Here is a 25,645-nt window from a genome sequence, read left to right on the forward strand (position 1 = left end):
TGATAACCCCAAGGTTGCAGGTTCAATCCCCGTAAGGGACAGCTGCATATTCCTGCATTGCAGCCAGTTGGACTTAGGTGATCCTCAGGGTCCCTTCCAACTGTATGATTCTGTGATCAGGCTTTTGCCTATAATGTGTGCAGATTCCAGCTCTTATTAAAATGTCCACATCTCCAAAGGGTCAGGATGGATGAGCCCAAAGCTTTCTCCTCCTCCTGCCGTGGAAGCAACTTGCATACTAGGGTAACTAGTGGTTTTTGGAGAGGTTCACATCATGACATTTCAAGGCAATGCTGTTTGGTTTGTCTTGCTGTTTGCCTGCAACCCATACATCATTTCATCCCTATCAAGGTCCACAGGGAGGAAATAGTGTCCTATGTCACCTTGGTCATAGACGAAATCCCATGAAATCATCCAGAATATTGTAATGCTGCATCATACTTAGAAAGGAACATTAGGTGGAGAACAGTCTGTAACCTAGGCAATGAGAGATGTTATGGTCAGCAGGGAGAGGGAGGTTTCGGAGAGTGTGTGTCTGTCTACATCACTTGTGTGAGAAGTTCCGTTAATGAAAGCTGGCTGCTGGCATGCCATCAGAACAAACTCTGAGGTGAAAGTAAAACCTGGGATCTGAACTCTGGCTGAGGCTCATAAATGAAACGGAGGCTCAAACTGTGCATTTAAGTGGAGTGACATTATTCTTTCCTCTGCATTTTCAAACTCAAAGCAGCCTGGGCAGGCTCCAGGCAGTAAAAGTGGGCAGGCAAACTTAGTCCTTTCCCATCAGGCTCTTTTCCATGTCAAAATTGCACTCACTAAGCTGCCTTTCCATTCATAAATTAGCATGAGGGTGGTGGGATATGAGGACTACACATCTTCCTTTTTCTAAAGATGAAGTAATAGCTTGGGGAGGGTATTTTTAAATTAAAAAGGACCTAGGGGAGGTTTAGCAGCAAGCATCCCTAACCCTTTGAATTTTTTGTTATTGATTATATTCTCAATTTCTATGCTGGATACTGCCATGAATGGATTTGACCCTAAAGGACAGCCTACGATACTTTAAATAAATTTAATAAATATGGCCGGCAGACTCCTAATCCAGGTAACAATACCATATGTGTATATCTACTCAGAAGCAAGTCCCGTTGAGTTCAGTGGGACTTAAACCCAAATAAATGGGCATAGGATTAAGAATCATAATGTGCCGTTTTGAGCCTAAGTGTTTGTGTGCATTAAGCTTCAACAGGTTGGCAGCCTGAGGATGACTAATGGTGTTGTCTTTAAAGATGGGACGCGGTTGGTGCTGTGAGCTAAACCACTGAGCCTCTAGGGCTTGCTGATCAGAAGGTCGGCAGTCCAAATCCCCATGACGGGGTGAGCTCCTGTTGCTTTGTCCCAGCTTCTGCCAACCTAGCAGTTCAAAAGCACACCAGCGCAAGAAGATAAATAGATACTGCTGTGGCGGGAAGGTAAATGGCATTTCTGTGTTCTCTGGCACTCATCATGGTGTCCCGTTGCGCCAGAAGTATTTTAGTCATGATGGCCATATGACCCAGAAAGCTGTCTGTGGACAAACACCGGCTCCCTTGACCAGAAAAGCGAGATAAGCGCTGCGCCCCATAGTTGCCTTTGACTGGACTTAACCATCCAGGGGTCCTTTACCTTTTACCTTTGTCTGTAAAGACAACAGAGAACCTGCTGAGAAAATGGACTGCAACGCCCTTTGTGTGGAAGAAGCAGTGTAGAGTTTGGTGTGCTTGTCCCGGGCTCGTGACTGTCAAGTATAAACAATAAAGCCGCGGTAGGCAACCTAAGGCCTGGGGGCTGCATGCGGCCCAATCGCCTTCTCAATCCAGCCCATGGACGGTCTGGGAATCAGCATGTTTTTACATGAGTAGAATGTGTCCTTTTATTTAAATTGCTTCTGTGGGTTATTTGTGGGGCATGCCTGGTGTTTTTACATGAGTAGAATGTGTGCTTTTATTTAAAATGCATCTCTGGTTATGTGTGGGGCATAGGAATTCGTTCATATTTTTTTCCTTCAAAATATAGTACAGCCCACCACATGGTCTGAGGGACGGTGGACTGCCCCACGGCTGGAAAAGGTTGCTGATCCCTGTTTATAGCGATGTGGCTAAAAACTGAAAATAGGCAGGTTTGAATCTACGGTACAGTCATACCTTGGGTTAAATATGCTTCAGGTTGAGCATTTTCAGGTTGCGTTCCGTGGCAACCCGGAAGTAACGGAACGTGTTACTTCCGGGTTTCGCCGCATGCGCAGATGCTCAAAATGACATCACACGCATGCGCAGAAACAGTGAATTGCGACCTGCGCACGCGCAGACACGAGTTGCATTCTGCTCAGCATGCAAAGGGGATTCTGGAACGGATCCCATTCGCATCCAGAGGTACCACTGTACTAACCTTGTAAAATACATGTGGCTTGCATCCAACATAGCACTAAGCAACTGTCCTGCACTCCCCTCAAAATCTGTCCTCTGGAGCAATCTGGAGCAGAGTTGGGGAGGACATGGGGCGCACGCAGGCGGAGAAGAAGGGAGAAAGTCCCGTTTCACAAGTGGAAATCCTTGAGTTGAGAGGATGTATACTTAGCACTATGCTGGATTCAAGCCTGATATTGAGTACCAAGCTCAGTTCTCAGTTCTGTGTCTTAACAAATTTGAATAGTCTTGTCATTCAGGCAACCTTCTTGCTGGCATGTTGCTGGCAGGTATTTTACCGCCACACACAGCACCACAAAATCCACACAAGATTTTCACCACAAGAGGTTTGGAGAAGGGCTGCAGCTTAGTGGTACAGCTTCTGTTTGGCATGCGAAGGTCCCAGGTTCAATCCTGAAGAGCCACAGCCTGCATACAGCAGTGGTCTGGGCTCCTAAGGCAACTTCCAGTGTGGCTACCTTCTCATGTTTTGTACCCTCACAAACTCCTCCCTCCCAGATCTCTTTAGATAACAAAATATTGAATCTAGGATCTCATCCATTCTGTCTGCTCTATTGATTTTCTTCTTGAGGCATGCAGCCCAGTGGCACCTCAAGATCAAACCGTGCCATATTAATGGTCTCAGTACTGCTGCAGGTAGTCTGAAAGAAGAGATACAACTCATCATTGAGGCACTGGAACCTAGCGGATGTTTCCTAATCTCTTCCTTTCTTTTTTTAAAAAAGTGTTTTAAAAGGTAATGGGATAAGAGATTTACTTAACAGAAGTGAATGCCTTCAGGTTAAAGTTGTTTGTTAAGAAGACTCAATGCAATTTATTATAGTTTAGCTTGCTTAAAAAAAATAAAATCCAGTTATTCAACTATCATTACTGTCTTGGTAAATGGATAGCACAGAGGGGAGAATCCTGAATGAGCTCAATAACCTTTTCTTGAACATTTACCATCAAATGAAGCTTTTAAAAATGAACATAAAAGTAGCATGATTCGAAATTGAAGGATGCGTTAATAAAAACTCTTGACTCTAGAGTTAGTAGAAATAAATGAAAGAAAAGCTTCAACTTCTACAATTCAAGGAGCTCATCTGAAATGTTGGCTGTACAACAGCACCTAAACCCCGCCCCCTCTATTTCTTATTTTAGAAAATAATTATCAGTGTGTCCGTCCGTTAAGGTTAACAAACAAAGCTATGTTAGTTCCAAAACTAGCACAGGAAAAGAAAGCGGGAGAAGATGAGTACAGAAGACACAGCTGGGAAAACAGCAGATAAACTCTTATAGGCGAGAATCTAGATTGGGGAAAAGAGAAAACCTTCAATTACAGTTGCAAGGAATTTAGTGACATTAACAATAAAGCTCAAATCTGCATTCCAGGTTTGATCCAATATTATTAAAATGCTCTTCAAGGGCAATGAATGTTGGAGCTGTCTCCTTTCAAGAATAAGCTCCCTTGAGATACCCTTTCTAGAAAGATGCTTTCTTGAAGGCCCTGGGATTCAGGGCCTTTGAAATACGCTTGGCTTTGGGGGATCTTTCCCCCTGCAGAATAAATCCTAATTCAATACCAATTTGTAAGGCGCCTCCTCTGCTTGTGCTTCTCCATCCTAGGACCACTTCTAAAGGTAAAAGGTAAATGACCCCTGGACGGTTAAGGCGACTATGGGGTTGCAGCGTTCATCTCACTTTCAGGCCGAGGAAGCTGGCGTTTGTCTGCAGACAGCTTTCCGGGTCATGTTGCCAGCATGCCTAAACTGCTTCTGGCACAACGGAACACTGTGACGGAATATAGAGCGCACGGAAATGCCGTTTACCTTCCCACCGCAGCAGTACCCATTTATCTACTTGCACTGGTGTGTTTTCGAACTGCTAGGTTGGCAGGAGCTGAGACTGAGCAACGGATTTGAACCGCTGACCTGATCGGCAAGCTCAAGAGGCTCAGTGGTTTTAGACCACAGCGCCACCTGTGTCCCTAAGGACCACTTCTACGCCCAACAGCTGGCAACTCATGAATGGTTTCGCTGGTGGCTCAGTCTCACTGCTTCAGGGCGCAAGTGTATGACAGGCACCAGACATCTGACCTGGTACTGCATGCCAGTGGTGAAATATTTTATAGGGGAACAGTTAGGGCCTGAGGTGCCAGCTTGTGAGGGTGATGGGGGGACGTCACGTCTGTGAGGTCGTGACCTCCCAACATTGCACAGGTGAGCATAGTACCTCCTCTAAAGCTGGGCAGAAGCTTCCTAGATTTTGGGAAGAATGTGCAGGCTTTTAATACTCTAATTTACTGGGAACATTTAGGGGGCTAGCCTAGTCCCCCTAGTCCACTGACCACACACCACTGCTGCATGCAGATGTATTTCTGGTCACCACAATCCCTTAACTGTTTAGGTCCAGATGTTTGCCGCGGAACTTCCATGTCAAGTCTGCTTGGGATTGCAACTTACTGTAGCAAATGGAACCTGACATTCCCACGGCTGTGTGTAGTGACACAGTCTGCCATAACCCACATGCGATGGAAGCAGGTGCTAATTAAAATTGCAAGCTAGAGGGAGCATGAATTAAGGAGACAAAGAGCACAGAAGCCAGAACAGAATAATCTGTGAGCAAGTCGGCCTTGATTTTCTAATTCACAATCGCCCCAGAAATTGTTAGATGAAATGTACTTAAATACAGCATCTATCACTCCATAGAACAATCACCAGGACAGCATGTAATTAGAGCCCTCTTTAACTATAAGCAGCATGGGGCATTTTCTCATCTCCAGGCACTTGTCCCTGAAGTGATGGCGAAATCCCAGGCAATAGTGCGGTCTGAAAGATATGCTTCCTTCTTTACTCCTCCTTACACACACACACACACACACACACACACACACACACACAGACACAGACAGACATATATCTGACACACTGACACAGACACCATTTCATAATTTTGAATTTTAATGAGACTCAATCATTATGGCGCAGTTCTTCAGCCACACTGGGTGCATGAATCGTGTATTGGAAAAATGCGAGGCAAACACTCAGCGTTCCGTGTATTGTGAGATTCTACCGAAAAAGCACATTTTCACAATGTTCGACTTCCAAAACATTTCACTCTTCGTTTACCCCCCTCCCAAAGCGAGTTTCTAGCCCTCTTGGCGATTGCATAAATATTCTTGAAACAGTGTGGTTAATGCGTGGTGAAATATTGCTGCTAAAAAGAAAATATTCCCTAGTTAGGGGATGGGACTTTGTATAGCATATTAGCATTTCTAGTAACTACAGTGGAATCTCGGAAGCCGGATGCCTTTGAACTCGAACGTTTTATCTCCTGAATGAAGTGATTGTTCCAGTTTTTGAATGATTTTCGGAAGCCAAACATCTGACGTGGCTTCTGATTGGCTGCAGGGTGCTCTTGCAGCCAATTGGAAGCCGTGCCTTGGTTTTTGAACAGTTCCAGGAGTCGAACGGACTCCCAAAATGGATTAAACTGTCAAAAACCAAGGTATGACTGTAATAGAAGCAGAATGAATTATGTATAGAAGAACGTATGCAAAACAAGATATGAGAAATAAGAGGCTAGATCACACCAACAGGGTTTTGTTCCCACAATGGCTGAGCAGTTGCTTATGGGAAGCTGACAAGGACAGAACACCTTAGCACTCTTCTGCATATTCTCCCTAGTAACTACTATTCAGAATAATAGTACCCACCAACAAAGGTACTGGAGGCTATATCCATTGTGACTATAAGACCACCTTATCCTCCATTAATTTTGGGCTAAAAAGGCCCAAATATTATAACTCTTTCCCCCCAGACACTCGTTCGGTTTGGCGACCCCTTTCTGCATCTTTTCCAGTTCCACAGTATCTCTTCTGAGATGCAGCCACTGGAACTTCACACGGTTTGTATAAATGCGCTTATGAATTAACTGTTGTTGTATCTGGGGGGGTACCCTGGTGCCACCTGTACATTGATTGCAGGTGTGAATAGCATAGGTAGAAGGCAGCCTCTTTGAGAACCATTTTTAAATGCTTGTGCAAGCACACACAGGCAAACACAGCTAAGGTTGGTTCTGTTTCATTGCTTCCAACTCCTGTCAGTGATGCATAGAATCGCAGCCTGTTTTATGGTCCTCGGAGTCAGTAGCCTTGAGGAACAAAGTTTGTGTGAGGGGGGAATAGGTGTTCTTTTGTCTCAGAACATCGAAAAAGCCTTACTAAGGAAAATGAGGCATGGCGCATTGCTAAGGGAAATAGGGGTGAAAGGGGCAATTAGAACACCCGTCACCAATGGTAGAATTCATGTCATACATCGAAAGCACCACGATACCACTTGAAACCAGCAGAGATTGGATTGCCACTTTTCAAGGATGCTGTAGTAGTGGCATTGCTGCATCAGCAGGGTCTAGAGTCCTCTGACATTCCTTCCAGTGCTGTGGGCCCTTAAGCACTGTACATTTAAAGCAGCAGCATACCACTTTAAATAGGAATGGCTTCCCCCAAATAATTACTTCTCAAAATTGTTAAGGGTGCTATGAGTTGCTAAAAGACCCCCGTTCCCCTCTCAGAACTCGCAGTTCCCAAAGTGATTTAACCATCAATGCCCCTTCCCAGAGGACTCTGGGAATTGTAGCTCTGCGGTGGGAATAGGAGTTTTCTAAGACTTACCAGCATCCTTAACAAACTACAGCTCCCCAAATCGTTTGGAGAAATCATGGCTGTTTCTTTAGATATATGGTGTGAATGTGGATAATCTCAGTCTGCACTCAGACAGACCCCCCCCCATGCCTGTCTTTTTGCTTACAGCCAGCCCAAGGGGTGACCCTTCCACCTCCCCAGTCTGAGTTTTGTCCTTGTAGAGGGAGGCAGATGGGGTTAAATTAGTTGGTTCCCCCGTTATGGGCTTCTGGCTCTGCTGATCATTGGCTTTGCCTGTTGGCCTCCCTGCCTTCCACCCTACCAGTCCCAATGCGGACAAACCACCACCACTGCTTGTGTTGTTTGGGGTGCCCATACTGCTGCCTGCCATTCTTACAGCATTTACTAGAATGGGTCAGAAATAGGCTTCTGCCTCCTAGGCAACTGCTTTCTCCAGTTTGCATCCGGGTGTAAAAGTGCAATAATCATCCGCCAAGTCGAGGTTATAAACAGATGTTACCTCCACTGTGCAGGTGGGGAATGAAGTGTTCGACTCCATTAAGAAAGCTTACAGCTAGGACTGTCTATAGAATTCCTGCAAGACGTGTCTTGTAAAGTTTCATTCAAAAATCGCTAATGACCGATTGCCACACAAGGTGCAGGCTTTTAACACTATGAAAATAGAAATGGATGAAGAATGCTATTCCAAATAAATGGCAAGCAATCTTGCATAGCACACTGAAAGCAATCTGTGTGTCACTAATGTAGCCACTAAAGCCGCATTAAAAGGCAATTTTTTAAGCAAACAAAGACATCTTTCTCAGGGTTTCCATGAGGTCAAGGTCAGATCTTTCTGTTTCTCCAAAGCAGGTAGAATTATGCCTGTAGTAAAACGAATACTTTTGCACAGCGGGCTTTTGAACAGGCTTTTTCGCTCAATGGTAGACAGAAAAATACCTGGTTTAATAGCTGGAGTTCTCAGTTTAAGGAGAGTTCTCAGGTAGCGGGTGAGAGAGGCAAACCATACCTGCAACCCTAGTAAAGCCTTTCCCAAGCTGGTGCCCTCCTGATATATCTGATAACGTCCATCATTCCTTACCACTGACCATGCAGGGGTGGATGGGGTTTGGGAATCCAGAAAATCTGGAGGAAACAAAGTTGGAGAAGGCCGCCCTAGATAGCTGCTGCCAGTCAGAGTAGATAATATCAAGGTAGATGGAGAATGATTCTATCCTGGTCTATGGCAGCTCCTCTGTTATTGCCCGTTTATTAAAATATTAATGTGCCATCTTTTAGGAGTAAACTTCCTTACGGTGTCTTCCAATTAAAGACCTGAATATAATCACAGGTAAAAGAACAAAACCAGCAGCTAATGAGATGAGCAGCCAATCCAGAGTTACTGCAGTTTAACAGAAACCCAATCAACAAAAACCTCCTTCAGGCAATTAAGCCAAGGAGAAAAAGTAGATGTTCAGATCTTTCAATATTAGCCCATTGTTCCATTGGGATAGTGGCCTGTCCATAATGGTTGTTAGGGTCAGTGTTTGAAAAGAAGCAGAGACGTAATACAGTCAAAAGGGATGTTGGCATACTTTGGCATGCATAAAATACCTTTAAAAACAAAACAGTTGAAAGTTCTACGACACACTATAGCATAAAAGTACCTTACAATTCATAGCTCATTTAATCTTACACAGACTTGAGGTAGGGAAAGGTGAAGTGCCGCGCAATATTTTTTCTTTGTACCGAACAGCCTTCTATATCCATGGCCAGCCTGCACTGAAGAGAAAGGGCCCATTACTGGCTTGGCAAAGCCTGGGCGGTGGAAATTACTGGGGGAGCACTGAGTTGTGTTTGCCTGCCGCCTTGTGTGGGTGCAAGCAAGAGGCAGAAACAAAGCCTGTGAAATACTGTTCCCCAACCAAGCAATGGCAGTCACGGTGAGGCAGGCAAGGAGCTCAGAGAGGACACAAGCTGTAGTCAGATGGAAGTTTATTCCATTTTCACAATGCTTCCCTAACTGTTAATTTTCATGTTGTATTTGAGCCTTCACACACAGTGAAAGGCATTTTGGGAACTAATGTGGAATATATTGCAAGCGTAGCACTCATTTTCATACTATTTGCAAACACCCCCCCACAAGAAGCAAGTAACGTGGAAGTGAGCACATCATCTGAAAGCTCAAATATAATGTGGAACTTAAGTTAGGGAAAAGTTATGAAAAGGAAATAAACTGCCATGTGACTCCAGCTACAGTGTGGTTCATTTCCACCCTTCCGATTCTTGAGATGACAACCAGCTATAGTCTTCCTGCCTCCATGCTGCATTTATTGTTTGTTTTTATGCAATGTTGCTACATAACTTAGTTTTCCTTGTCTTCCCACTAAGTTAAATGATCCTGGTTAAGATTCCCCCAATTCGAGATATGCTGTGGCTATTAAGAGTTTTGCCTTCATAATAAGGTTCCATTCCATGGATGCTTTTTTCTTTTCTTTAAAAGGTGACAAATACATTTCATAGATTACAAACAAGATCTCGAACTAATGTCAAAGTCATTAGCAAGGAGTAGCTGGATGTCCTCGTCCTTTAACTACAATGATTCCTTGTGGATGCATACTCCCTCTTTGTTGCAGCGCTCTTGTAAGCGCTGAATGCTAGGTTTTTAAAAACCACACACCAACACACACCAAGCAAAGCAATATATCATTTCCTTACCATTTTCTGAATTTTAGTTGAGCGTTTTGTTTAGTTCCGAATTTCCTCATCCCAGCCCCATGGCAATAAATAAATTCTGCAAAAACTATAGCAGAGCCATTTTCTCGCACTATTTATCCATGGTGGTTTGTGTAATTAAAAAACAATAACAATAAGAATGTTGTATTATTTTAAGCACATCAGACTAACTGCAGATTTCTTTATAACAAAGGCGGCAAAAAGAGAGAAACTATTCAGTTAGTTAGCATCCTAAACAATCAATGAATAATAGAGCATTAAATAAGTGATCACCAAACGAACGCAACTCTTATGAATTAAATATGCCTGTAAATTCTGTTTGGTCTTATCTGTTTCCATCTGTCTTTTCCACTCTTCCTTTTCTGTTCTTTTTTGTTCATCTAGCTTCTAGCACGGATGTTTAACTCAATCTTGTTTAGCATCATATATTGATAATTTCTCTACATAATTAATAGCAATTGTCGTAATAAGAAACAGCTAACAAAAGAATTGTATAATTCTCAAGCCTTTATCTGCTCACTTCCTTTACATAGTTCTTTCGTTGTCAGTTGGTATTGACTGGTACAGCAGCCGTGAAGATTTGAATGAACGGTCTTTTTTCTCTCTTTTGTAGGCTCATGGAAACCAGCTGTATATGAGGTAAGTACACTTTATTTATTAGCTGGACTTTGTTGTTACCCGCAAAGAGCTCAGGGCACCTTGCAACACATGGCTTGTGGGAATTCATTCTGGTCAGTTCACAGGACCAGATCTGCTAACTGCATCATGTGCCTCTAACATTCTGCGCTAACGCTCAAACAATGCGCTACCAATTGCATTCCCCACATACCACAATATGGCAAAACTTAATAGCCATAGGTTGCATCTACAGAAAGACTTTATCATAATGAAGAAAGACTTGGACAACTGGTTGTCCTCCCAACAAAGATGTTCATATAAGATGCTTTGGATACTAATGATTCCCAGGGCCTTAAGCACAGATGACAGCTGTGTCGTAATTCTAGCTTATGGCCCATATTAATTTATGGTTTACCCCAGGGGTCAGCAAACTTTTTCAGCAGGGGGCCGGTCCACTGTCCCTCAGACCTTGTGGGGGGGGCTGGACTATATTTTGAAAGGGGGGAAAATGAACTAATTCCTATGCCCCACAAATAACTCAGAGATGCATTTTAAATAAAAGGACACATTCTATTCATGTAAAAACACACTGACTGTCCGCGTGCCGGATTTAGAAGGCGATTGGGCCGGATCTGGCCCCCGGGCATTAGTTTGCCTACCCATGGTTTACCCCATATAGCCACCAAGTACTTTGACTATGAAGTGCACACAGACGTAAGGATCAAGGAGGGTGCTTTCCTTGCAAAAAAATTAAGGCCAGGTGAGCTTAGGAAGTCATTCTGATCTGAAGCAATCGTGGGGGAACCCCTAACTTATGATAAAACTCAATGTGCATTTGCTGCTCCTTCCTTAGGCATGCATAGCAGCTATAAATCACAAAAGCTTTCTTTTGATGAAATCCCATTCATCAATATGCAAAGGCCATTGGGAAGTTGAGGAACGCAAGCCAACGGCGCTTCTGCAGAACTTCCTGTTGGATTCTACCAAATAGCTGTAATTAAGGAAAATGCTGGCAAAATGAATATATAAAAGTACCTGTGTGAATTTGATTTTTCTAACAGTCGGGGTTGCAACAACAAAAGTGGTGAGCAGGGAGGGAAGAATGCAACAATTTAGCAAAAAATCAGTATAATATTTAAATCCAAGCTTTTGCAAATGAGAACCCGGAATCTTGAGTAATCTATGGGCTAATAAATGAAGAAAGACTTGGACAACTGGTTGTCCTCCCAACAAAGATGTTCATATAAGATGCTTTGGATACTAGTGAAAAGGAATGAACAGACAGTTCCAAAGTAGTGCGTCTGAAATTAAATCCCGCTTCATGCTATAAAGCTTTGGGCAAAGTATCAGCTTCCTGCCTCGATTCCCCATCTGCTAATAGTAGTAATAACAGAAACGCTAATTTGCATATCACAAAAGACTGCTGTGATTTACCATATTTTGCTAGGCCCTGAATATTCACGGCACTCCTATAAATGCTGCAATATTAGTATTTTTTCTCTCCCTGCGACAAAAGCTTATCTTTATCACTAATTATAGCCATATAATTACAGTTGCCTGAAATATGACTGCAGAGTTTGCATCCTTTTTTATTTTTAATAAATCATATTTCTATTTGAATTTTTTTAAAAATCTGTTATGTAAATGGAGGAGGCTGCCGAACACTTTTGTAACAGAGCTCATGTTTCTGATCTTGATCATATGTGACTATGACTAGAATATCAAGTAGCAGCAATGACCTCTATTCAATAGAGATATATAGGCAGCTCCTACACCAGACCTCTCCATATAAATTGAGAACTGTAAGGGAGTGATGCTAAGCTGAATTTAGCCAGCTTACACGGTGAGTAATCGAGCTTATGACTCATATGTAAGAAAGAGCGTTTTACCTATTTGGAAAAAAAATTCACATTTATTTACTGTCAAACAGGTGTTAAACTTTACATTGGATATTAGTGATGGGCTCATTATTAACAGGTTTACACAAAGGGATTGGAAAAAAAGCAAAAAAAAACCCCTGAAACAACGTACATTTAATTAGATCTTTTATCATAAAATAAATTAATTACTAAATATAGGCAGGAGGAATATGGAAGAGTATTTATGTTTTCTCTTAGCTTAAAAAGGTCAGGCACCTTTAATTCATTAGTTTGTTTGAGATTCACTAGTATGTCTGTCCCTTTGGCCACTTCCCTTCCTTTCAGCCTTCCTCAAAGTTAAAAGAATGAAACGGGAAGCGATTTATAACCTGATATAGATTTTTCTTTTTTAAAAAACACAACAACAACCCAAATTTCATAGTGTGCAAGGCATGAAATTAATTGGCGTCTAAAAGAATTCTGCCCGGAAAAAAATATATATGTTCTTTTGGCAATAAGAAATTTAAAACATAAGAAGAAATACTAACGTCAAAGCAGAGCACTGTTTACAGTGAAAAGGAAGTGAAAATGGATAGAACTTTTTAAACATATTACGCTACTATGAACCAAGTGTAAAAGGGGGCCGGGGGGGGGGCGGGACGGACAGCTTGTAGCATATGTGCAACCAAGAGCGTTTTGACAATATTTTCTTCAAACTCTTTAAAATTATTTTAATGACAATTATATTTCTGTTTGGACACAAATGTATTTATTTATTTATTTAACCCTAGCAATAGAACAAAATATAATTTCTTTAGCCATTTTTTTTTTTCATGAGAACAGTTCATTGTACAGTTGAGGAAATATATGAAATAAGGCCTGTGGCTTGATTGCTAGTGGTTAGACAGGTTTTCAATCTTTTACCTTTATGGAAAAGATTTGCAGTGAACCGCAAACTGATGCAGAATCTCTCTCCTGCTTTTTGCAAGTCTTGTCAGGAATAGTAAGGTACAGTAAATTTGTCCCACAGGATTTTAGCGCCTACGTCTTGTATATAATACAATGCAGGCCTACAAAAAATGATGCAGCCATATTTACAAATTTAGTTCACAAACTGCTGCAGTAAAATGGCTGGAACGTTGTGTGTGTGTGTGTGTGTGTGTGTGTGTGTGTGTGTGTGTGTATTTCACAATCTCTTTTACGTCAGCAGCAAGATATCTTAAAATACCTTGATGGTATCTCTTTTTTTTTTCTGTTTGTAACAAATAATTCTTTTAGTATACTCTGTGTATATACAAAGCTTTGTTTTATAAAAATTCACAGAACTGCAAGGTCCAGTCGTCTCCTTTACACGGGAGAAACCACAGGGACAAGAGAAATTGTCGCTTCGAGCAGATATGAGGGAGCCTACATGGGGCCAATTAAGTCTGTTTAATACTTGCGATGTGGCCTTCAGTATTCCTTTGCTACACTATTAAAGGCTTGTCACGAGCTGCATTTGTCCTTCCCTAACGTCCCCTTCCGGAATACATCCTTCCTTGTTAATGGGAATTATATAGCCGTCACTATTGCCCCTGCTGATTTGATAGTACATCTGAAGCTGATGGCCAGCTCCAAGGTTTGGCATGCTCTTGTAGTAAATGTCCTCATTCTCGCTCCTCCTGGAGGGAGAGAGGTCTTCCTCGATGTCGGGACTGCTCTCCGGGTAAGGAGAGTCTCTGAGGTTGGGCATGCTTGTGTACAGAGAGTCTCTGTTGGGGGACTGGAGGTGGTCTTCAACTTCGGCCGTCAGCTGGGACACGTAGCTGTCTGTCCCTTCCGTCTTCACTTTCTTCTGTGGCTGGTACAGAAGGGAGTGAGTCCGTTGGGGAATCAGAGGCGCCTCGAGTTCCTTTTGGTGCAGCTCCAGGCCGGCGTTATCACTGTGCATCAGAGACGAAGCATCTGCTACAATGGCGTCGTCTTCGCTACTGCTCCCGCCGATCACAGCTTTGATTGGCAATGTGCGCTCGAGGTTGTGGTTCTTGCTGCTGCCCCGCAGGTTGTTGTGTACTAATTCCGAAATGATCATTTTCTCAAAGGCGGTGTCATTCAGGCTTAGCCCACAGTCTACAACTTGCACGCTGTCGTTGTAGTCTCCGTTGCGTAAAGAGTAGCTGTTGTTGAAATTACCATTTAGCGGTAGAGTATCCATGGCACTTGTATCCCTGGCATTGTTCAGTGAATGTCCTGAAACAGAAAAGGGACATCTTCGGGTTATTGCCGACACCAGAGCCCAACGTTCTTATTCTATAAAGGTCTTTAATGTGGTTCAGGACAAAGTTGTACTTGAAAGTAAGACTCGAGGAACGTGAGGGGGACGGGACTTCCCCAAAAGTGTAAGGAGTTACGCACCTTATAGAAGAGAGAGAGAGAATTTTACAGAGTAATACTGCTTTTCCGTGGAGCGTCAATGATACTTTGAATTTAGGAATTTTAAAACAAATGGAAAAGGTTCAAATGCAACAATTTAGCACCCAGTTGTATGGCTCTTCCCTCGAGGAAAAGAATGGTCACTCCATGCGCTTGCATACGTAATGCAAAGCAATTTATTCATCAACGTTTATATTTTTAGTGGAACACCATGATTCGGGGGGGGGGGGAATGAACGCAACATAATTTGTCCTAAACAACACTAAATTAAAAAAAGAAAAAAAGGAATCAGGTCACATACGAAACAGAAGGCAAATGTGTAACAATAAACCCACGTAACTGGCAAGCAACTATTTTAATATATAGCATTTCTAACATTTCCTCTCGTGTGTGTGGTTTTTATTTATTTATCTGAAGATGGAGTAAAGAAAAGAATGGAAAAAAATGGACAAGTACATAGATTTCATGTTAAGCACAGACAGCCACCTCTCACACTAACAGGGATTGAAGCCCACAAGCACCATCCAACAACACGGAAGACAGCAGGTGGAATGACTCACTTTGGACAACTCACATCATGTCTGTCTGCTCAGGCTATCTGGCCTAAGAGTAGCTGATATATAAAAGAAAGTAAAATGATTTATTGTAACATGATGAAGAATTACTGAGCTTCTCAGCAACTTAGTCAGAGCAAGGGTTCAGCAAATTAGATTACTAGCAATAACAGCTCTCTTTTTTTCCCCCCAATATGATTTTTGTTTTCTTCATTTTTAATTTTTGGTTGCGTTTTAATATTCTCTCTGCCAGCAACGGCGCCAGGCTTCAGGAGGTCAAAGTTCGCCTGCAGCTTGCATCAGTCACAGTGACAGCACTGAATGAACCAGAATAGTCTGTTAAAGAGTTAGGCCCACAGACATTATGGGCGTATGGAAGTCAAAAGCAGAAATGTCAAGGGTTTCTCTAAGCATGGGTCACAGAAATTAACCAAAGAAGAGATATTAGCTGTGGAATGGGAGGAGATTATCAGCCAGGGCCGATATCTTTCAACTGCTGGAGAAATGGAGAAATTGGATACATCTGCGGGAAAGATGAAAAGAAGTTTTGGAAAGAAGGGGGGGGGGCGACTGGAATTTTATGGCGACATGCTCTTTTTCTATACAAAGAAATTCCATTTTTTTCTGGAGACACAAAAGACATGTAAACTAAGACATCACAGTGCTTCCCAGGCAAAGAAGAAAAAGAAAGCTATGAAAGAAACTGAATGGCATGTATCATGGATAAAGTTAGATGGTTTGTTAGTGAACTTTTAGAAGACTCGCTTTTAGAATTCAAGAGCAATGTTTGGAGGGGGGGGGAAATTAAGAATGAAATACGGTTGTTGGAATGGAACTGACCACTGTGAGGCTGCTGCATCACATGCAAGGCTTGGAGTTGTTACAGAGAAATAAAAGATTGTGTGTGCCTCTAAGAACGTTTCCTGTTTTACTTTCAGACTGCACTTAAAGCTGCAGCTTAAGCAAGAAAATTCAAGTTGCTTCTATAAAGATAGAAAGATTGGGTTGATGCCCAAAAGTGACTTTTCTTTGGTCAAAGAATACTTTTTCTTTTTTTTTTTTGGAAGTGGAATAACTGCAGCTAATCTTGTATTGTGTTGTTCTAGCCATCCATGCGTACTGAATTAGTTAAAAGGATAGCAGTTTTTTGAAAGCCTCTCTAGGCTTTGATTAAACAACTTTTGTAGCTGGGTATTTTCATATATGTTCCTAGATCTTTCTTGCAAAAGCTTTATCCATATGAAACATATGGCATTTATAAGAGAGAGGCAACACTTGGACCACATGCCGGCATTAATTTCCCCTCTGAAGGCATTCTCTCTCTCTTTCTCTCTTTTTAATAATCTAATACTTTATCCTCTATTAAAGAGATATTGAAGCATATTTAATAATCCAAAATGAATTTTCTATGATATACTGCAGAGTTAAGCACACTTGAATGTACTTCAACCAGTTTTAAAGAGGCAAGTTTAGTTGCCCGTGATCAGGTAATTCACTTGAAGTCTTTCATAGCCTGTAGCAAGATTACTGTGGGAATGTGGAAATGTTAAGTCAATTATTAAGCATTTCTGCTCAACTGTGCTCTGGTTTTAAGCAGCAAATTATTTCAGCATTGGATAGCATAAGTTACCAATAGGGCTTGCTACAGACCTCTTGTGATTTGATTTTTGATTATTATTTTTTAGATTGTTCTCCGAAAAGCAGTACACATGTACTGTTTGAGCGTGGAAATATTTCATTTGCAAATTGTGAACCACTTGCCCGCTGAGTCTACTTCATGACCGCTAGTTATATTTTAATTGTGCCCATTAAAAATCATGCTGAAAAAATTTACATTTGATAGGCAAAGTTAAGTTTTACTCCCATACTTGTCTCTCTGTAGGTTGCTAGAGGAAAGCATAAGGAAAGTAAGAAAACACGAGAATGAACATAGAAACTGCAGTTCAGTTTTAAAGAATAAGGAACTTTGACATGTAACAACAGCTTTTTATATATAGATATATAGAACAAAGTATAAAATTCTTAACACAGAATTTCAATTACATTCGAGGCTAGTATATTTGATGGCTTATTCCACTAATAATTAATAAAGATGCATTAATTTTTGAACTGGCTCAGAAGTTAAGAAAAGCAGTATAGTATAGTATAACAAAGGTAGGGTTAGTAATAAAGCCTTGACATCCTGATGCTACCATGGCTGCCCGTAGCGCTGAATTAATGTACTGGCAACTAAATAATGCATCAGAGCAGTGTCAAGTTAGGAGACAGTTGCTCGTAGCAGAGCAGGAGGTACGCCCCATCCTAAGCACATAGTTGCTGGTGCAGCAAATACGTCTTAGGATCAGACTGTGCATCCCACATAAACGATGTTCTTCTAATTCTAGCCAAAGGGGGGAGTTTCTATAAAGCTGCACTATACTATAGTTTGCCTCTAAATATGACTCCGGATTCAGTTTCCCACACCAGGACGATCCGGGTGTCAATATGCCTCTTGGTGCGTTTAATTGTCTGATCGACTCCGCAAGCAGATTGTTTCTCAGCAAGCTTCAGATTAATTTTATATTGCATAGACATGATACCTCTAAGTGATATATATCTTGAAGATGGGCTCTCGGACCATGGAGTGTCAGTCCTGTAATAGTATATTAAGATTTATGCCACCTGTGTTAAAAACATGGGAGGATTATTGGCAAATACTATTATGGCAAAGGCATTATCACTATAATATAGTGCAGTTTTACAAGCCTGGCGTTATCAGCAGTACTCCTCGACGGAGAGAAAGAAATATATGGACGGCAATTCTAGGTCTCCGGCCAAATTAACCGACGGAGGCTCTGAGCAAAATACCATCAAGAAACAAAAGCAAAAGCAACATATCCCAAAGTGTGGGCACACCTGGTGAGTTAAACACAGGAGCTGAAGGGGCATTACATACAACGGTTTCAGCGAGCAATGTGTTATAAGGATTGTTAGTGCCGTGTGGTCGAAGAAGAGGGTTTGTTAGTAGGTAATTGCCAGTCATTCCTAAAGCAAAGAAACAGAAAGAGAGACATCAGCTCCTTAATTTGATTCTGACAGTTCCAATAAAGTATATATATATATTTTTACAAAAATGTCATCATGAGTCGTGTATATCTTGTCAAATTTGATTCAGCCGAACATTTCTGAATGTATTTGAACTACTAATTTGAAGGACGAGAGGGAAAATGTAGTTAGATTTCAGTAATTCACAGGTGCTGGCCAAATCCCCAAAGTAAACACCTGCTAAGAATGACATTTGCTAATTTATACAAAATCACTGTTAAAACAAGAATAGCAATTAAACGCAAAGACCAATGTTCTATTTCAAGATGTTACAGCTTAATGTCTCTAACCTTAAGCATGGGTAATAGGCGCCGTAATAGAGAAATCAAAATTGTGTTAATTTAGAGCCACGCCGGTCAATCTCGGAAACCTACAGGGTTTATTACTAACTTAGCCGGGGGGGGGGGGGGGGGGAGAGCAAGTGAAAAACAACCTCTTCAGCCAAAGGTAAGTGATGGCAAGCTGCATGAAGCCTTTCTTGTTATATGCAAAGGAGCGCATGCTTAAGGGGAGGCATGGAGGGGGTGGGAGTTGAGGGCAAATCATTCATAAATTCTTAAGGGAGAAACGGATTCATGCTGCAACGCTATCTGTTAGGATTTTTAAGTGGGTTATGTTTAAGTTATGTCTGTCCTCCCTGCAACAATAATCTTAAATGAACACACCGAAAGCTAGAGCAAACAGCTTATTTCTGCAATTTCAATCCCAATGCATCAACACTTTTTGCATATGCCCTCTAAAGAAGCCGAGAAAGTTTCTAAGCAATTTGTTAAAAACTAGGCATTTGAAAACCCATATTGATCTTGGGTATCTTAAATTAATACAGTTGTCAGGGGAGATGGAATTATAGTGCAGTCTTTGTGGGCCCAAATGCATCATATATACACAAGCAAGGCGAAAGTGCCGTTCTGTTGAGCAGTGTGACAGTGGGTAGGAGAGGTGGATGTTGTCTGAATATATTACATGTCCAGAATGAGATAGAGAGCAGCCAAAAAATTTACATACAAAATTTAAATTGATTAGGTTCTCATTGTGGCAATAGCAGCAGATATTACATTTTAAATATTAATGCCTTTATCACTACTCAAAATATTATTACTGTAGGTAGCAAAAATCCTGCAGTTCAGGGAATTGCTTTACTGACAGATTATGTTAATCTTATTTGGTGTTTGGTTTCATTTATTTGATTTTCACATTTTTTAAAAAAGATGCAATCTAAATACAAGAAAGTGCAATTCAAAGAATCTTCCCCTATGCTGCACATTGCAAACTTTACACCACATGGCAATTTTAGCTAATTACCATAATTCCCCACCTCTGTCTTAATTTCTGCGCTGTGGCAGAAAGACTAACGTTTCTCTAACTCTAGTGTGTTGGCTCTGAGAACTCAAAGGTCATGGTCTTTTTTATTATTATTAACTGAAAAATGCAGCACTGGCTACCTAGAAGTTCAGAGCACATTTCATAGGGAAAGTCCCAGTGCACAAAAACTCATGGAAATTAGTGGATGCTTCCAAATGGGATTTGCTGTTTTCTCTTCAAGATTGTGCCCAACTAGCTAGCTCAGTACAGCAGACCCTAGAATTGCAAGGAAACTGGAGGAGATGCTGGCAGTACAACCAGTCAGACAATGGACCATTTTCTACTTCTTCCAACAAAAAGAAGTGCTATATGTTCTATTCACACGCCATTTAAAATAAAAATAAAAATCTGGCTTGGGGCCTATGCAAATGTTGCTTGCCAGGGATAAATGTCAGCCAGCAGCTATTCTAGCTCCATTTCCTATTTCTTTACAGAGAAAGAAGCATCTGAGCTTGGTTGTACCATGATTTTGAACAAAAAACATTCTGGCTCCCCTACCCCAAAACCAATCCCTGAAGGAATGGAAACTTTCTATTGTGGCATCAGGGAGATACACCATTCAGAAAAACGTGGTAACAGCCTAGATAAGAGGTTACTTCCTTTGGAGAGAGGGAGGCTGTAATTGGGTTGGTTTTTTTTCCTTGTTAAAATCACAGTGGTCCCCTACCCTAGCAGCATTTTCAATTTGCTGGAAAATCTGGCTGTGGCTGAAGGGGTGATGGTTAGTTCAAAACATCTGGACAGCGCTAGGCTGGGGGTAGCAGATCTAGATTTATTCCAAGGTGGATTTCCATATCTGTCCCACTTTCCCCACACTCCCTGCTTTATGTAACTTTTGGCCTGGTGAAGAGTCAGGAATACGAAAGCTTGCTCACTATTTTCTGACATTTTAGTTGGTCCTAATAAAGGAACTGAAACATCCATCAAGACTCCAGATGCACGCCTTACAGCTAACAACATCAACTGTGGATTTAGGAATTTTCTTGTGGATCAACATAGATTTATTGGGCTTTTTTCTTTTTTGTTATTACAAACCACCAGGAAAGACCTCCCTATAAACTCAATTTGGATTTTAACAAAATAGATAATACTGCAGGTTTTGGATTGAGATTTTGGGGGGTACAGTGTTGTACATTAGTATTTTTTTGATAAAGTGTCTATTAATATATTAAGATTTGGATGAGAAGCTTTGGTTAGTTTACTGCTGGAGATGGCATGGGTAGCCTTCGTAATCATTTAGTATACTTCTGTGAAGAGTTTTCAATGCATGAGCACATTCAATCTGAATTATAGTGATAAAACTGTGACCAGACATCTTAAGTCTGTTCTGTGGCTTTCCCCTCCCTCCCTTCTTTTCAGGTTGTCATGTGGCAGACAAATGCTGTACGTTACAGATATGATCAAAACTATACTGTGGGGGAAACCCTATTTGCAGATGTCTTTTGTATAGAGCTGATGTCAATTTGATTTCACAGGCAAAATGTCCGCATATGGAAATCTTATGCATTTACAATGTCACTGTGCTGGTATAGTTCTGTTTCAGTTTTAGACTACAAAGGTTAGCAAAAGTTTAAAATTATGTTCTTTGCTTTTATGTTTAAATTATTGATGACTTATTTAAATACGATTTCCATGAATAAGAATGTCAGATTCAATCCTGAGCAAAGAGCATGAGGGAACTAAGTTTTAAATGTGTTCAAGACCGAGTTGAGCTATAATTTTATACATTTTGTGTGTGTGTGTGTGTGTGTGTGTGTGATTCCATTCCAATGCTGAGATATTTAACCTACCTACCCCAGAGCACATCTGCTTATTTGATTTATTTACTGCAACCCAATTCTCCTAAATTCTTATTTGAAAAAAATACCGCCGAAAGAACAAAACTAGAGTGTGATGTGTCCAGCAACTGACCTTGATTAAGTGTTGAAGTGCTATTGATATCACCTGAGATAAAGGATGATTCAGATTGTTTTCTCACAGTGTCATTCCACATCCTCCTTATTCGGCTCTGTTAACGGAAGAAATAGGGCATAGTTGTCACATCTTACATGGCAACCTGGCACATTTAGCTACAATCCTACGGAAGCGTACTTTGGAGTAAGACCCAGTAAACACAGTGGGGCTTACTTGCAAGTCAGCATGCACAGAATTGCACTGTTAACCAACTTCTCTGTCGTGCCTGCCGCGATGCATGTTCTTACGACCAAAGTATTGGAGAGGAGCATGGAACTGACTGTGGTACGCTTGGCTTCAAACTAGTTTCTGGTTCTTTGGTGGCCACTTAGGACATCAGTTGGTTCATGCTGCTGGGTATCTTTCTCTTCAGCCTGAGCACTTAGTGCTGGACAGTCTTGTGCCCAGGCTGAGTTGCAACAACTTCAGTCTCAAAGTGTAGAGGGAAGTGATGCACTTAATTTTTAAGACTGGAAAGTCATCTAATGCACGTTCTTTTAGCTGAGCTCTGGCATTGTTTTAGCTGCAGCATTTTGATAAGGGAGCTGGCCTAGGCTACATAAAGAAAAGTGAGGTTGAATGCATCTGTTGGTTGCTTCTTTAGTTGCATTAAAAATAAATAAATTTAACAGAAAGCAAATGTTTGGACTTCTTTTTCAAAGGAATGGTAACAATGTATTTATGTTTAGTGTCACTGATCAAACAGGCAGTCCAATCAGGCTACTATCTTTCTCTACTTGTAGTATTATTATGCATACAGGAAAGCTTCCTGAAAGTGGTTATATTTACCTTTGTAAAATGGAAAGTCATTTGTGAAACATGTAGTCTCCCGAACTGATTTATATTAAGCATGTCTCAGACTTACTGCTGACTATACACACTATTAAAAATCACATCTCTTGGCCACTTTCTGGCCATAGGTAAGCTCTAACTCTGCTTATGGACCAATAAGAGAGTTTGTTGTTAGTGTCTTCTTTTTTTAAAAAAACTAAAAAATAAATAACTACTATGAAGCTCAACCTTGAAGGAATGTTTAGAATCAGGCCCAGAATATATAAAAAAAGCATGCAATTGTCATCAAGGCTGTTATAATGAGAACACAATTAGTGCATCTGAATGGAACGCATCTCAGCGGGCTTTTTATAAGCAAGGTTAATTAAAAGATGCTGTCATTAAAAGGTTCTGTCAAAATGTTTGTTACCTGAGTGCCAGAGGAATAGCGAGCACTAGTTCTTGTAGTCGATGCCTTTACTGAACTGTGTGGGCTCTCTGTTGGCAATCCTCCACAGCAATACGAATGTCTGAAGCACTTGCCGTACTCCTTACGTACCTGTATGTTAACAACGATGCTCATAAATATTCATGCTTTCATTTTTAAATAATCTATTTCTGTATGTGTCTATCTGTATATTTCTAGCCTACCTGCTCCTGAGATCTGAGGCAGACAGCAAAGGTAAACAAGGCCTTCTGAAACAGGGCCAATTTTATATTTCCAAGAAAATTAAGAAAAATGTATTAAATTTTTACAAAATTAAAAGCATGTCAGTGAAGCACAAAATCCTCGCCTCCCTTATGCCTTGCAATTATCCTTTCTCTAGATCTTCCTAGCTGGGGAACTGCAGGTAGAAGGAAATCATAGACAAAATGTCCCCCATGATTCACATTCCAGTGTGGCTTCGAACCATGACCAGGTGGAGATTGCGTCTCGACTGGCTCTCCCAGTACACTGCAAACAATTCCAGACGAACTCTGGTGTGACCACTTGCGGCTTGAAGAGAGCCAGTCTGTGCCAAGCAGCTCTGTTGGCTAACAAAGTGGAACGAGAGCAATGAAGACAGCTGGGCACCATAGTTGTAGTGGCTTGGGAAATGGAACAGCAACTTCACCAGTGCAGCCGAGGTTTATGGGGAGCCCAGCGGTGAGGTTACCATGGTGCAAATGCATCGGTGGAGCCAATCTGGTGCTCCCACTGGTGCATTTCCATCATGCCCACCTCACTCGTTCCTCCACAGTAAACCTAGGTGATGGGAGATTAAGTAAGTGCTGCCACCCCCACTGACCACTACTGGGAGCTACCCTGCTCATTTCAAGGATACATATTTGGGATTGAATTTATTTGGACGGCACAAAGTTGTATTTCAATGTCTAGTGTGATTAAGTTCACAAAAAGGTAAAGCTAAGTGAATGGTGCTAATATCCCCAGGGAAATAAGATTAATGCTATGCATGTCAAGTCAGAAACAAGTCCAGTTCAGTTTAAATGGAGCTTACGCTCAGGTTTATATAGGATTACAGCCTAAAAGATTTTAATGGCCTTAGAAATTTAGGCCAGGGATGAGAACGGGCATAGTATGGGTTTCCTATATAAGCTGCAAAATTGTGTGTGTGTGTGTGTGTGTGTGTGTGTGTGACCAGCGACTGTCACCGTTTTTTTAATTCCCCCTGCCTCCCAAATACCACCCCCTGGGGCTGATTTTTGCCTAATGTCTATACTGCTGTGAATGTACATTATCTGTCAGTGCAGCACATTCCACTGTCATTATTTCTAAATTACAGCTTGTTCAAAACTGAAGGAAGTAACAGCACTATCATCTTGTCAGGACTAGAAACATAATAGTTTTCACTTTCACAATTCTATTTCTCTGTTCAATTTAGTGGCCAACTAGTAATAACAGAATAAAAAGAACACATTAGCTATGTATACAGAAGTAGAATGATATCCAGGGAAAGACACTGAAACTTTTTAAAGCTTAAACGGCAGCCTGAATGCTTCTTGCAGGTATGAAACATCTTGTGCGAAGGTTAAGCTTTTTCCACGCTCAACTGGCACTTAATATTGCTTCTGACTACTGCAACATAGTATAAAAACAATACATAATTCGAATAAGGAATAAAGGCAATGTGCCTTTTGATGTTATTGGGGTTTTTTAAAACAACAACAACATTGTTTTATAATAGCCTAGTCTAGGAAGCATTTGTATCTTGACTATTTTCATTTTAAAATGTTTCAAATATTCATTCCATTCCTCTAAATCAGAGGAAATACCTACTGCCCAACTGGCAATTCCCTATTTCATGACGCAAATCACTTTCCCTGTATCATAGCAGCCACACTCAAACTGGAGAGTATACCACTTGTAAAAAAAATAATAATGAAATGCCAACTTCATTTCAAATACAAAAGGCTACTTCTGATTCAACTCTTATCAAACTAGCAGCCAATAATCAGCATGCCTTTTATCCAATGATCTCAAATTAATGAAATGTCCTATGAATCAGGGATCCCAATGTGTGAACAGTAATTTGATTTTCACAGTTCTCTTTAAAATGCTGATTATAAATAGTATTTTACCTATATCTAAGTACAATCCTGCTCTTGGAGGATGGAAAAAAAAGAGCCCTGCTGGGGATCAACTTTTGCTAAAAGCTTCACCTCATAATGAACAAATCTACCATCAGCCAGAAAAATCACAAATGAAAAGAAAGATGTGCTACAGGGGTTGATCAATGGCTAACGGTGTCTCCCCATCCACCAATACTTTTCAGGGGAGAAGAAATGCAGTTACCCTGTTTTAATAGTTAAAACACAATATACTTATTTGTTCCATGTTGCATAACAGAGGCCATAAATGTTTGCTGAACAACAAAACCCATCCCTTTTTAGAATGGTTTCTGATTCCATTTATTTATTTATTTGCTTTCTTAAGCATGGGCATAGCCAGGCTTCATGCTAGTGGGGAAAACCTCTGTTAGTTGAGTATTTTTATTGATTTATTTGATTTGGGAGGGTAGCGCGCCCCCCCCCCCCACTGCTATGGCCATGTTCTTAAGTGGCTTTGCAGCTTTTTTTTAAAGATAGGCACATTTACATGTCTAGTTTATGGCCCAACTTGCCTTGCAAGTCGTTGGCACTAGGATTAGTAAGAAAATAGCCCCATTGATCTCATTTGAGATCTTCTTCGGAACAGACACATGTAGAATTCTGCTC

At 41.1% G+C, this 25,645-nt stretch overlaps 1 protein-coding gene across 24 annotated transcripts in view; it reads right to left on the reverse strand.

Moving 5' to 3' along the window:
* Positions 1-12,326: 12,326 nt before the first annotated feature.
* ADGRL2 (adhesion G protein-coupled receptor L2) overlaps positions 12,327-25,645 on the reverse strand; it is a 560,560-nt gene continuing 547,241 nt past the window's right edge. For 9 of the 24 annotated variants that reach the window (XM_077928532.1, XM_077928531.1, XM_077928533.1 and 6 more), the window contains 4 exons: positions 22,860-22,988; positions 21,617-21,713; positions 18,155-18,283; positions 12,327-14,522 (listed from right to left, as the gene is read on the reverse strand). In XM_077928532.1, coding sequence (XP_077784658.1) covers positions 13,768-14,522; positions 18,155-18,283; positions 21,617-21,713; positions 22,860-22,988 — 1,110 coding nt within the window. In that variant the 3' untranslated portion in view covers positions 12,327-13,767. Of the gene's footprint in view, positions 14,523-15,265; positions 15,319-16,303; positions 17,146-17,838; positions 17,921-18,154; positions 18,284-21,616; positions 21,714-22,859; positions 22,989-25,645 lie in introns of those variants that run through there. The other 15 variants (XM_077928537.1, XM_077928538.1, XM_077928539.1 and 12 more) reach the window with 6 other exon arrangements.

The sequence above is a fragment of the Podarcis muralis genome, chromosome 5 (assembly GCF_964188315.1).
Source record: "Podarcis muralis chromosome 5, rPodMur119.hap1.1, whole genome shotgun sequence".
In the NCBI taxonomy this organism is placed as follows: domain Eukaryota; kingdom Metazoa; phylum Chordata; class Lepidosauria; order Squamata; family Lacertidae; genus Podarcis; species Podarcis muralis.